Consider the following 11,346-nt stretch of genomic DNA (forward strand, 5'->3'; position numbering starts at 1 on the left):
TGCTGTCCAAATTTCTTTTCCCTGGACACCACACCTGCTGTTAAAATCTAGTAGGGCTCTAGCATTCCTGCTTTTCTCTCTGATAACTCTCCTGGGGGGGGGGGTCACATCTTATTCCTCCATTATAAGTGGGAATGTGGTATTGCCTGTATTAGAGAAGACCCTGTCAGGGGTCAGTGTTATCAGGAGGAGTTTGGACGGTCTGAGAGGATGTCAAGGTGAGGGGTTTGTGGGCTGGATTAAGCTGGGCTCAGGTGCCCCTCTGCTGGAGCTCAGTGGCTCCAACGGCTAAGCCTGCTTATCTCTGTGCTGGTGCCCTCCTTTGCCTGCCCTTTCTCCCTCTTCCATCTCCTACCACTCCACATGTGACAAGAGGAATAACCAGGCCCATGTGTCCCTGTCTTAGGAAAGACAGCTGCTGAGCCTCCCCCGCAAATACCTCCCACTGGCCCCCCTCTTCCTTTGGCCCTGGCTCTAGTTCCTTTGCTTTCCCCTCCGTCCCAATCTCCCCATAGTCTGTCCTCGGGGGCCTCCTGGCCTGACCTTGTTCTCATGCCCCCTCCCCGTTCTTCCTTAGGCTGTCTCCTGCTCCTCCTCCCAAGGATGGGGCTGTCTGCTAAGGAGTATGGCCTAGATCCCGGAATTCTCCAGTTCAGCCAGACGAGATGCCTCCCAAGATTAGGAAGGAGGGTGCTGGGATGGTTGGGAGGGCGGTGGGAGTGTGGGGGTAGGAGGGGGCTGGGAGGCTGTCATGATCAGAAAACCAAGACAATAGAGGTTGTGGGTGGGGTGGAGAGCCAGAGGGTCCCCTGGGTGATGAAAGAGACTGAGAGAGCATGTCAGGCTGGAGACAGTGATGGTTGGGTGGGCTTGGGCACAGGTAACAGGAGGGAGAGAAACACTGTCACCAGACAGAAAGGGGACACAGTCTGTTTCTGGCTAAGTCCCCATCCTGGGGAACAGTGCAACAGAAAAGATGTCAGAGAAGAGATAGGGACATGGGCTGGGCAGGGAGGGTGGTGTGGGTTTGAGAGGTGTTGTGGGCCCAGAGGCAGGGTAAGATGAGTTGACAGGCCTTTCCTGCACGTTGTCATCCTTAAAGACAATTCTTCATCCTTCCAGCAGGAACTAAGTCCTAGCTCAGTGGCCGGCCCAGGCCTCAGGCCCAGTCTCTGCCCCTCCCTGGCCTGGGACTCCCATCCTGGGCCGGACACGCACCTCCTGGTCCAGCCGCCCTGTGGCCGCCGGCAGCGAAGGGGGGTGCAGACCCGCCTCTCCTCCCCTCTTCGCGCCCCCTGGTCCCTCCCCTCCCATCCCCCTCCGCTCCCCCTCCCCCCTCCGCTCCCCCTTCCCCTACAGCCCCTCCCTCCTCCCCTGCCCGGTCCCAGCCCCTCCCTCCCCTCCCCCACTCGCGATCCGGGCCGCTGTTGCTGGGCCGGACCCCCCGGGCTCAGCCCGGCCCCTCGCCGAGCCGCCGCCGCCGCCCCGTTTGCTGAGGAGGAGGCCCCCGGCCGGGGCGCCGGGCGCGGGGCATAAAACGGGCCAGAGCCGGCGCCCGGGGCACTAGAGTCGCGTACGGCCCGGGTCAGCGCCCGCACGCCCGCGCTCCTCCCGGCCGCTCCTCCTGCCCCGCCCGGCCCGGCGCCGACTCCGCGGCCGCTCGACGAGCCCCTCGCCGCACTGCTCGGGCCCTGGCCCCGGCCCCCTCCCGCCGTACCGCCCCCGACCCGGCCCTCCTCCCGTCTCCCTCCTCCCTCTCCTGCCCCCTCCTCCCTCCCGCCTCCTCAGCTGTCCCGTTCGCGTCATGCCGAGCCTCCTGGCCCCGCCGGCCCCGCTGCTGCTCCTCGGGTTGCTGCTGCTCGGCTCCCGGCTGGCCCGCGGCGCCGGCCCCGAGTCCCTTGCGCTGCCCATCCGGCCCGAGAAGGAGCCGCTGCCTATTCGGGGAGCAGCAGGTAGGTGGGCGCCCCGGGGGAGGCACGGTCTGGGAGTCCGGCTCGGGGCAAGTCCGCGGCCGCCCGGAGGGGGCGCCGGGCGCAGGTGGCTCGGCGCGGCTGGCGGCCCGGAGGGGTGGGCGGGGGCCGCGAGGCGCGTGGTGCCCGAGGCTCCAGGGCCCGGCCCGCAGCGCCCGGGGCGGGCACGCGGTAGGAGCGGGACAGCGGCTGCCAGCCAAGCCCGTCCCCGCAGGCTGCTCCTTCGGCGGGAAGGTCTATGCCTTGGACGAGACGTGGCACCCGGACCTGGGGGAGCCCTTCGGGGTGATGCGCTGCGTGCTGTGCGCCTGCGAGGCGGTGAGTGGACCCAGTGACCGTGGCCAGGGCCCTCACGGGTTGGGGGAGCGCTGGGGTCTTGGGCTGTCGGAGTGGACTTGGAGCTGCTGAAGAAGCCAGTCTGCAGATATTTAGAATATTTTTCTGGCAGAGGAAGAGGGTAGCAAGCGCCTCCTTCAAGTCTCAGGTGTTGCCTATTATTGATCGTCCACTGTGTGTCAGGCTCTTTGCCAGCTCCCTTTCTCTTCTCACTTAACTCCTAGTACAGCCATGCTAGATAAATACCATCGTTACTCCCATTTTCCAGATAGGGACCCTGAAGCCCAGGGAAGTTAAGTAACTTGTCTAGAGTCAGCAGCCTGTAAGTAGCAGAGCAGTCTGATTCCTTGGGGCGATCTTGCCCTGGGACCATGCCTCTTCCTGGCTCACCTTTGAGTCTCACCAGCTGACATATTGCCCTCACTCTTTTCCCATTTTCTGTTAGCAGCCTCAATGGGGTCGTCGCGCGAGGGGCGCGGCGAGAGTCAGCTGCAAGAACATTAAACCTGAGTGCCCAACCCTGGCTTGCGGACAGCCCCGCCAGCTGCCTGGACACTGCTGTCAGACCTGCCCCCCGGGTAAGACCTGCTCCGTGGTGAGGGGAGGGCAGCAGGGTTGCGATGCTTGGACCTGGGCCACGCGGAAGGGGCTGTCGGAGCGCAGCCAAGTGTCCCTCCCAGTGCCCAGCTGAAGCTCCCGTTTCCCAACCCCCCCACCCCCCACCCCGAGCAGAGCGCAGCGGTCTGGAAAAGCAGGCGCCGGGCCTGGCCTTCGAGTATCCGCGGGACCCAGAGCACCGAAGCTACAGCGACCGCGGGGAGCCGGGCGCTGAGGATCGGGCGCGTGGAGACGGCCACACGGGTAGGCAGGGGCTGGCAGGGACTGGGATCTTGGTTGGGGCCGGTCGAAAGCAGCGCGTGGCGATACTAGGGATATCTTCCTTCTTTCCTCGCAGACTTCGTGGCGCTGCTGACGGGGCCAAGTTCGCAAGCCGCGGCCCGGGCCCGAGTGTCGCTGCTGCGCTCTAATCTGAGGTTCTCCATCTCCTACCGGCGGTGAGAAAAGGGAAGGGGGCGGGGAGGGGTCAGCTGGGGGCCAGGGAAGCAGAATTGGGAGAGGCTGAAGGGGCTGCTTCTGGCCCAGGCTCAGAGTCTTTCTCACAAGACCCTCATTACCAGGCTGGACCGCCCTACCCGAATCCGCTTCTCAGACTCCACTGGCGGCATCCTGTTTGAACACCCTGCATCCCCTACTCAAGATGGCTTGGTGAGATGATGCCGTTAATAAGTGCTTATCCAGTCTGGGCACTGTGCTGAGAGCATAGACTGCATTGCCTCCTTGGGTCCCCCCAAAAGCCCAGTACGAGAAAGGCACTGATGTTATGATGCCCATTTTACAGATGAGGGAACTGAGGCTCAATAGCAGAATGTAACTTGCTGATGGTCACACAGCTAGTAAGTGGTAGAGCCAGGATTTGGACCCTGGCATCTGGCTCCAGGGTCCCCTTCTTAAACTTCCTAGGAGGGCCTGGGGGCATCTTCCCATATTCTTTCCTCACCAGAGGTGGACCTCTCAGTAGACCTGTCCTGCATACGGTCTGAGTAGGGCCTTTTTGCCTCTCTGCTCCAGGTCTGTGGGGTGTGGCGGGCAGTGCCTCGGTCATCTCTGCGGCTCCTTAGGGCAGAACAGCTGCATGTGGCACTCGTGACACCCACTCACCCTTCAGGGGAGGTCTGGGGGCCTCTCATCCGGCACCGGGCCCTGGCTGCAGGTGAGGGGAGCAAACAGGCCCCGGAAGTGAAGTTGGGAGTCTTCTCCCCCAGGAATGGGAGGGGTGCTGAGGAGGGAAATTTCTGGTGGGCTCCCATGGTTCTTCCTCCCTCAGAGACCTTCAGCGCCATCCTGACCCTGGAAGGCCCCCCACAGCAGGGCATAGGGGGCATTGCCCTACTCACTCTCAGTGACACAGAGGACTCCTTGCATTTTTTGCTGCTCTTCCGTGGGCTGCTGGAATCCAGAAGTGGAGGTAGGCAGGATGAGGGCGTGCGTGTGAGGAGGCTGGGGAGAACACCTGCCTCTCAGAGGTGCACAGTCCACATGTGCGGCCATTGTAGGAGCAGCCCAGGTTCCCTTGCGGCTCCAGATTCTCCACCAGGGGAAGGTATTGAGAGAGCTCCAGGCCAACGCCTCGGCACAGGTGAGTGAGGGTCTCACTCTTGCTGCCACCCGCTCCTGGCCTCTTGCTGTGCCCACCATATCCTGCTCTGCCCCCAGGAGCTGGGCTTTGCTGAAGTGCTGCCCAACCTGACAGCCCAGGAGATGGACTGGCTGGTGCTGGGGGAGCTGCAGATGGCCCTGGAGAGGGCAAGTGGGCCAGGGCTGCGCATCAGTGGACACATTGCTGCCAGGCAGAGCTGTGATGGTGAGGCAGGCTGAAGCCTGGCACCTTGGGCATGCACAACTGAGAGGCACAGAGAAGTTCTAGAGGAGGGGCCAGGGTGGGTATTGGAGGGATCCTGGGGGCTGGGGGTGTGCATGGTCGTGGGGCAACCCTGCCTCTACCTGTCTTGCCCTCTGTAGTCCTGCAAAGTGTCCTTTGTGGGGCCGATGCCCTAATCCCAGTTCAGACGGGTGCAGCCGGCTCAGCCAGCCTTACACTGCTAGGAAACGGCTCCCTTATCTACCAAGTAAGAGTCAGGGAATGCAGGAGGTGGGAGGGCAGCAGGGGGTGTAGGGCTTTGCCCTGCAATGGTTCAGGGGCCCAGGCCTTCTTTGCTACTCCAATTTGCCCTCCCTGGCCCTGCCCACCAGGTACAGGTAGTTGGCACGAGCAGTGAGGTGGTGGCCGTGACGCTGGAGACCAAGCCTCAGCGGAGGAACCAGCACACTGTCCTGTGCCACATGGCTGGATTCCAGCCGGGAGGACACACAGTGAGTACTTTGGGCAGAGCTGGCCTGCAGGGCCCAGGCACCACAGCTGACAGCGCGGGGGCTGAGGGAAGCCGTGTTGGATGAGCAGGGGTGTTCAGCATCATTCAGTCACTGACAGGCTCTCTCATGAACACATTGATAGACTGGGTGCATTTTTTGGGAGCCTCAGGCTAAGGATTGCAGTACAAAGAAAATCAGATGGGACTCCTGTCTTCAGCAAGCTCATGTCAAGTGGGAGGAGTTACACAGGGAGCCCAGTGCAGCAGATGGTATAATAATAAATGTGAGAGCAATGGTTGCCATTTATCGAGCCTTTCTATGTGCCACGTACTGCACTGGTTTCCTTGCTTTTGTTATTTTTGGCCCTCCCACTGCTCGTTTAATAGATGATGGAGTGAAGGATCAGAGAGGTTAAGTAACTCCTCAGGATGGTTGCATCGGTAGGAGGTGGCAGAGAAGGGACTTGAACCTGGGCCCGCCAGGTTCTTCTCTAGCAGTGTGTGGAAGTGTGTTTGGGTTTCGTGGGGGCAAAATCTCGAGCTGTGTGTTCATCTGGGACCTGGCAGGCTGCAGCTAAGGCTCGCTCTTCCCTGCCCCCCAGGCTGTGGGTGTCTGCCCTGGGCTGGGTGCCCGGGGGGCTCATATGCTGCTGCAGAATGAGCTGTTCCTAAACGTGGCCACCAAGGACTTCCCAGATGGAGAGCTGCGGGGGCACGTGGCTGCCCTGCCCTACAGTGGGCACAGCGCCCGCCACGACAGTGAGTGCTCTGGGGGTCTCTCTCTGCCCGTCGGCATCCACTAACCCATGACTCAAACACATGAGGGATGGTGCTGGAGGGCCAGAGCCTGGCGTGTCTTTCTCTGTGCCTGCGCTCTAGGTTGGCATCTGGAGAGGGTGGGGATATATAAGGTGGCCCTGCGGGGAGACCCTCCCTATTACTGTGATGCAAGCCTTTAACTTGCTGCTCCCTCCACCCTGGGCCCATGGACCATGCCTGTCCGCTTGCGGAGATACACATGTTGGGGGAGATGGGGAATGTGGGGCTGAGTAGCTGCTCTGGGCTGCCTTCTCATCTGTCACCTCTCCTCTGTCTGGATCCAGCACTACCCGTGCCCCTGGCAGGAGCCCTGGTGTTGCCCCCGGTGCAGAGCCAGGCAGCCGGGCACGCCTGGCTCTCCCTGGATACCCACTGTCACCTACACTACGAAGTGCTGCTGGCTGGGCTTGGTGGCTCAGAACAGGGCACCATCACTGCCCACCTCCTCGGGCCCCCTGGGATGCCAGGGCCCCGGCGGTTGCTGAAGGGATTCTATGGCCCAGAGGTGAGGACGTGATGGTGGGAGGCCGTTTGAAGAATATCTGCTTTTGACCATGAAAGGCTGTGTGGGCCTGTGGCAGGGGAAGCAGAGAGCAGGAGGCAGACAGCCCCGGGTATGAATCTGACTCAGCCCTTTATTGTCCATTTTCCTTCCCGTGTCCTGCTCTGGTGGGATCCCATGGATCATATGCAATATCCTGGACCTTCAGGGGGGTAGGTGGGATGGACCAAGCTCCTGAGGTGGGGTGGGTTGCCATGGACTTGGGGCCAGGGAGTCCTGGATTTTGAGCTCTACACCATTGCTGATGGGTTTTGCTATCCTAGAGTCCTTCCTTAACCTCCCCGGGTCTCAGTTCCCTCATCTGCAAATTGGGAATGGTAGGCTCAGGCCTGAGTGTCTTGTTCCTGTGCCTTATCCTGTCTGCTCGCAGGCCCAGGGTGTGGTGAAGGATCTGGAGCCTGAGCTGTTGCGGCACCTGGCACAGGGCACTGCTTCCCTGCTGATCACCACCAAGGGGAGCCCCCAAGGGGAGCTGCGAGGGCAGGTGGGCCAGCAGTGTGGGCCAGGGGGCCAGGGTGTGGGCATGGGAGGATGGTCCAGAATTGGCCTAAGCCCTCTGTGCCCTGTTAGTCACTTTCTCTCTCTGAATCCCAGGGGAGGCAGAATCATACTCCCTGGCTGGTAGGGAGAATGAAGCCAAAGTACTTAATGAGCTGGCAGCTGACCACCTGTCCTTGGTGGCTGGGATGATTGCTGTGCCTAATAGCATCCTCCTGGGGTGTGAGGCCCTTAGGGTGTCTTGGGTTGGCTGGCTGCCTCTGGTGGAGGTGAGGGGCGTCCCTCATCTCAACCAGCCTCTCCTTGCAGGTGCACATCGCCAACCAGTGCGAGGTGGGCGGCCTGCGCTTGGCCGCAGCAGGAACTGAGGAGGTGCAAGTACCTGGGGCTCCGGATGCCATGGTGGCCCCTGCGGCCGTGCTGCCTGCTGTGCCAGGCCCGGATGCCCCAGTGCCAGCCAAACCTGGTGGCCCTGGGCGGCTCCGAGACCCCAACTCCTGCTTCTTTGAGGGGCAGCAGCGCCCCCATGGGGCTCGCTGGGCTCCTAACTATGACCCGCTCTGCTCGCTCTGCACCTGCCAGGTAGGAGGCCCCGGAACGGCATACCGGGGCCTGGCTTCTGGGGCAGGACCCTGGTCAACCCCCAGCCTCTCCCCGCAGAGACGCACAGTGATTTGTGACCCTGTGGTATGCCCACCACCCGGCTGCCCCAGCCCGGTGCAGGCACCGGACCAGTGCTGCCCTGTGTGCCCCGGTGAGTGCCCTGCAGGAGTGGGGAGGGTAATGGAAGGTCCACTGTGGGGGATGAGGCCTCTGGGGAGGAGATAAGGGGGCCACCCTCCGCCTTCACTGTTTCTTTGGATCCACAGAGAAACAAGATGTTAGAGACCTGCCGGGGATGCCGAGGAACAGGGACCCTGGAGAGGGTGAGCTGGAAGTGTGCGTGCAGGGGTATGGAATCCAGAGATGCTGTTGGGTGAGGCCAGGGGTGTGGGGAGGAGAGCGGGGGGGATGGGGAGGGGCAAAGTGTATAGAGGAGTGGAAGGAGGCTGAGGGGCACAGGTTACAAGTGACACCTGATAGGCTTCACTAATGTCAGTGGCTCACCAGTGGGCCCTGGGGTTAACTAGCATGGGGTTGGCCTGAGGCTCAATCCTTGGCCGTGGACCTCACCAGTGAGCTCGGTGTTAATGGCAGCTGGGCACTGTCCCCCACCAGGCTGCTATTTTGATGGTGATCGGAGCTGGCGGGCAGCGGGCACCCGGTGGCACCCTGTCGTACCCCCATTTGGCTTAATTAAGTGTGCTGTCTGCACTTGCAAGGTATGTCCCCCCACCCCCTGTCCGATCGTCTCTGGCCCTGGAACCCAGCTGGGTCTGAAGAGCTGGGGAGGAGGCTGCCAGGAGAGGAAAGCCCTGCCTTGATGAGAAGGGCTCAAGGATCAAAGTACAATGAGAGGAGTCCTTTGCGCTTTGAGAGTTGGCTTCCTGTAGGAAAAGGGCAAGGGTTGACCTGGGTCTGGGCTCTGCCAGCTGACTAGCTCCATGTAGCCCTGGGGACTTTCAGTATGTCCCTGAGTCTCCCTTTCCTCTCCTATAAGCAGATGTGGTAGCACCTACCTTGCGGGGCTACAATGAGGATTTGGGCTCAGAAATATAAAGCCCCAGCCCAGGGCCTCTGAGCAAAAGCCCACGGACACATGACATTGGAGGTATGGGAAAGGAGAGGTGGGGAGCAGGAGGCTTATGTGCTTCTCATTTTTCCTGACACCCCTCATGCAATGGATCCCGCCAGGGGGGCACTGGAGAGGTGCACTGTGAGAAGGTGCAGTGTCCCCGGCTGGCCTGTGCCCAGCCTGTCCGTGTCAACCCCACTGACTGCTGCAAACAGTGTCCAGGTGAGGGGGGTGGGCGCGGAGGCCTCTTGGGGCAGAGAAGGCTCTTTGCTGCCTTGTCCTGGGCAGGGGGTGTGTGGTGAGGGGATGCTTCGGTGGGGGTGGTGGTGGATACGAGGGGCTCCTCAGCTAATTCAGCATTTATCCAGTGCTGTTCTGTGCCAGCCTGGAGCCAAGGATCTGCACACGGCGGGAAGAATGTGCGTGTGTTAGTGGGCTGTGATGGCATCCAGTACCTGCCCCATTCGGCCACGCATCCATCCAAATTAACCACCTACTAAGTCTCTGGGTGATGGAGACTCAAAGACAAATAAGACCTGGAGGGCCCTCACTGAGCTCCCATCTACTGACCTTGTCTTCCTTCCCTCCCTTCTCTCCCTTCCAACAGTAGGGTCAGGGTCCCACCCCCAACTGGGGGACCCCATGCAGGCTGATGGCCCCCGGGGCTGCCGTTTTGCAGGGCAGTGGTTCCCAGAGAGCCAGAGCTGGCACCCCTCGGTGCCCCCCTTTGGGGAGATGAGCTGCATCACCTGCAGATGTGGGGTGAGTGGGCAGTGGGGGCTCATGTGAGGTGGGCATTGGGGGCCTGGCCTGAGGGCGGGGAGCTTCCTAGGGAGGGCAGGCCCCTGGGAGCGGGCTTCCCCCAAGAGGCTGAAGGCATTTGTGCCCCAGCGGCTCTGGGGACCCTCAGGATGTGGTCTGTCCTGCACCAGGCAGGGGTGCCCCACTGCGAGCGGGATGACTGTTCACTACCACTGTCCTGCGGCCCAGGGAAGGAAAGCCGTTGCTGCTCCCACTGCACACCCCAGCGGCGTAAGTGAGGGCTCTGGCTCGGGCGGCAGCTCTGGGCTGGTCTGCCGGTGGGACACGCGGAGAGGGAAGGGAGGGGGGACCTGCCCTGTCCCCAGACAGCATCTGCTGCTATATATGTGTCATCCCATCCTCCCCCCTCTCACAGCAACCTAGTGCACTGGTTTACAGATGAGATTTCTGAGGCTCAGAGGAAGCAGGCAGTTAGACTGAAGTCACACAACTGCTGCGAGCTGACTTGCTTAACAACCATGACCTCGCTGGGACCCGAACAGAGATGTGCTGCCATGCCCTCTGTGCCACCCTTTCCCTCTCCCCTCCTCCAGAGTTCACTCCCTTCTGTCTCCAGCAGCTGCAGAGACCAGGACCGTTCCAGAGCTGGAGAAAGATGCTGAAGGCTCCTAGGGAGCCGTCGGAAGGCCACATGACCAAGAGGACGGGGCCTGGGCCGGGGGAAGGAGTGGTGCCGAGGACCCCGCATGCTCCTGTGGGAAACCCAGTGCCTTTGGCCCCTCTTTTCTGCCTCTTCTCCCTCCCCCACTACCTCTGGGAACCACAACTCCACAAGGGGGAGGGGTAGCCAGGGCAGACCAAGGCCATGTCCACTCCAGCTCCTACCTTGTTGCCCTCTGGCTTCTGCCTTGGAAGCCCAACCCCTTTCCTTCTGTACATAATGTCACTGGCTTGTTGGGATTTTTAATTTATCCTCACTCAGCACCAAGGGTCCCCCCTCCACTTCACTCCTGCTGCCCCTGAGCTGAGCAGAGTCATTACTGGAGATTTTTGTATTTATTAAAACCTTTTTTTTTCAGTCTTTGGGCTCATGGTTGTTTCTTTGTGACCAGGGGCCTGAGTGGGCCCCCGTGGAGAAGGGTCTGAAGGGGCAGGAGAGAGATGACCCCTGGTACAGGGGCTTCCCTCCGACCCTTGGGGATAGGGACAGTGCAGCATTTGGCCACAGGCGGCATATGCCAGGATTCTGCAGAGGGCCTTGGGCTGTCTTTAAACAGAGCTGCAAGAACTCAGGCAACCTGAAGCAGGATTTGGATGCAAGTTTAGTTTCCACTGGCCTGCCCATGGCTGGCACTTTTGCAGAGTATTACAGTGTCTCAAAACAGTTGCTGGTAGGATTTAAAATTTGATCTGTCACCTTGGGATCAGTCAGGCCTCCTACTTTGCAGAGCATTTGACTGGGCCTGCCAGCCTCTCTAGCAGGAAGAGACAGAAGGTAATACACAGGGGCTCTGGCCAGAGGAGAAATGGGAGTGGGTCTGATACTCCTGGCCTCTGAAGAGAAAACTCCTTCTTGTGCAGTCTTCCACTCTGCCACTTTTTACTTGTCAACCACCTTTCAGCATCTCCAGTGGCTCCCCTTTGCCATCTTTTATGTGACACTTTGGATGGGGGTATGTCGGATGAGAAACAGCTACTCGGAGCCATCGCGTGGTGGCGCTGCTGGCAGCCTCCAGTTCACTTTGGGCCAAGTCCGTGTCAGTGCTGGTTTTGAGTAATTGATGAGGATAGACA

At 60.8% G+C, this 11,346-nt stretch overlaps 1 protein-coding gene across 16 annotated transcripts; it reads left to right on the top strand.

Annotated features, from left to right (window-relative positions):
- The first annotated feature begins 1,447 nt into the window (after window positions 1-1,447).
- CHRD (chordin) lies at window positions 1,448-10,633 on the top strand. 16 transcript variants are annotated; one of them, XR_014824472.1, is made up of 23 exons: window positions 1,448-1,952; window positions 2,185-2,288; window positions 2,752-2,884; window positions 3,039-3,167; window positions 3,262-3,361; window positions 3,485-3,572; window positions 3,936-4,077; window positions 4,192-4,332; window positions 4,421-4,503; window positions 4,581-4,728; window positions 4,887-4,993; window positions 5,118-5,237; window positions 5,839-5,995; window positions 6,340-6,560; window positions 6,988-7,101; window positions 7,425-7,697; window positions 7,776-7,869; window positions 7,985-8,041; window positions 8,334-8,437; window positions 8,719-9,012; window positions 9,398-9,552; window positions 9,723-9,822; window positions 10,172-10,633. XR_014824472.1 is itself a non-coding variant. In XM_084990561.1 (23 exons), exons 1-23 carry the CDS (start codon window positions 1,805-1,807, stop codon window positions 9,992-9,994), a joined length of 2,889 nt encoding a protein of 962 aa, XP_084846687.1. In that variant the 5' UTR covers window positions 1,448-1,804; the 3' UTR covers window positions 9,995-10,633. The 16 variants fall into 16 exon arrangements, 13 of the variants coding, with proteins under 13 accessions (XP_084846687.1, XP_020925617.1, XP_084846683.1 ...); XR_014824473.1 differs by having other exon boundaries at window positions 2,755-2,884; XM_084990561.1 differs by having other exon boundaries at window positions 8,910-9,012; window positions 9,682-9,822; window positions 9,968-10,633.
- Window positions 10,634-11,346: the final 713 nt, after the last annotated feature.

This window comes from Sus scrofa, chromosome 13, assembly GCF_054392235.1.
Source record: "Sus scrofa isolate SSC_HxYL_T2T_F1_AM1 chromosome 13, Sscrofa_HxYL_maternal_Yorkshire_Landrace_v2.0, whole genome shotgun sequence".
Taxonomy (NCBI): domain Eukaryota; kingdom Metazoa; phylum Chordata; class Mammalia; order Artiodactyla; family Suidae; genus Sus; species Sus scrofa.

Excerpts from the sequence above, each read along its gene's own strand:
- CHRD (XM_021069958.2), top strand. The coding sequence starts at position 1,805 with ATGCCGAGCCTCCTGGCCCCGCCGGCCCCGCTGCTGCTCCTCGGGTTG. Across the intron at positions 4,729-4,886 it reads TGCCAGGCAGAGCTGTGATG|TCCTGCAAAGTGTCCTTTGT; the intron begins GTGAGGCAGGCT and ends TGCCCTCTGTAG. Across the intron at positions 8,042-8,333 it reads GAACAGGGACCCTGGAGAGG|GCTGCTATTTTGATGGTGAT; the intron begins GTGAGCTGGAAG and ends GTCCCCCACCAG.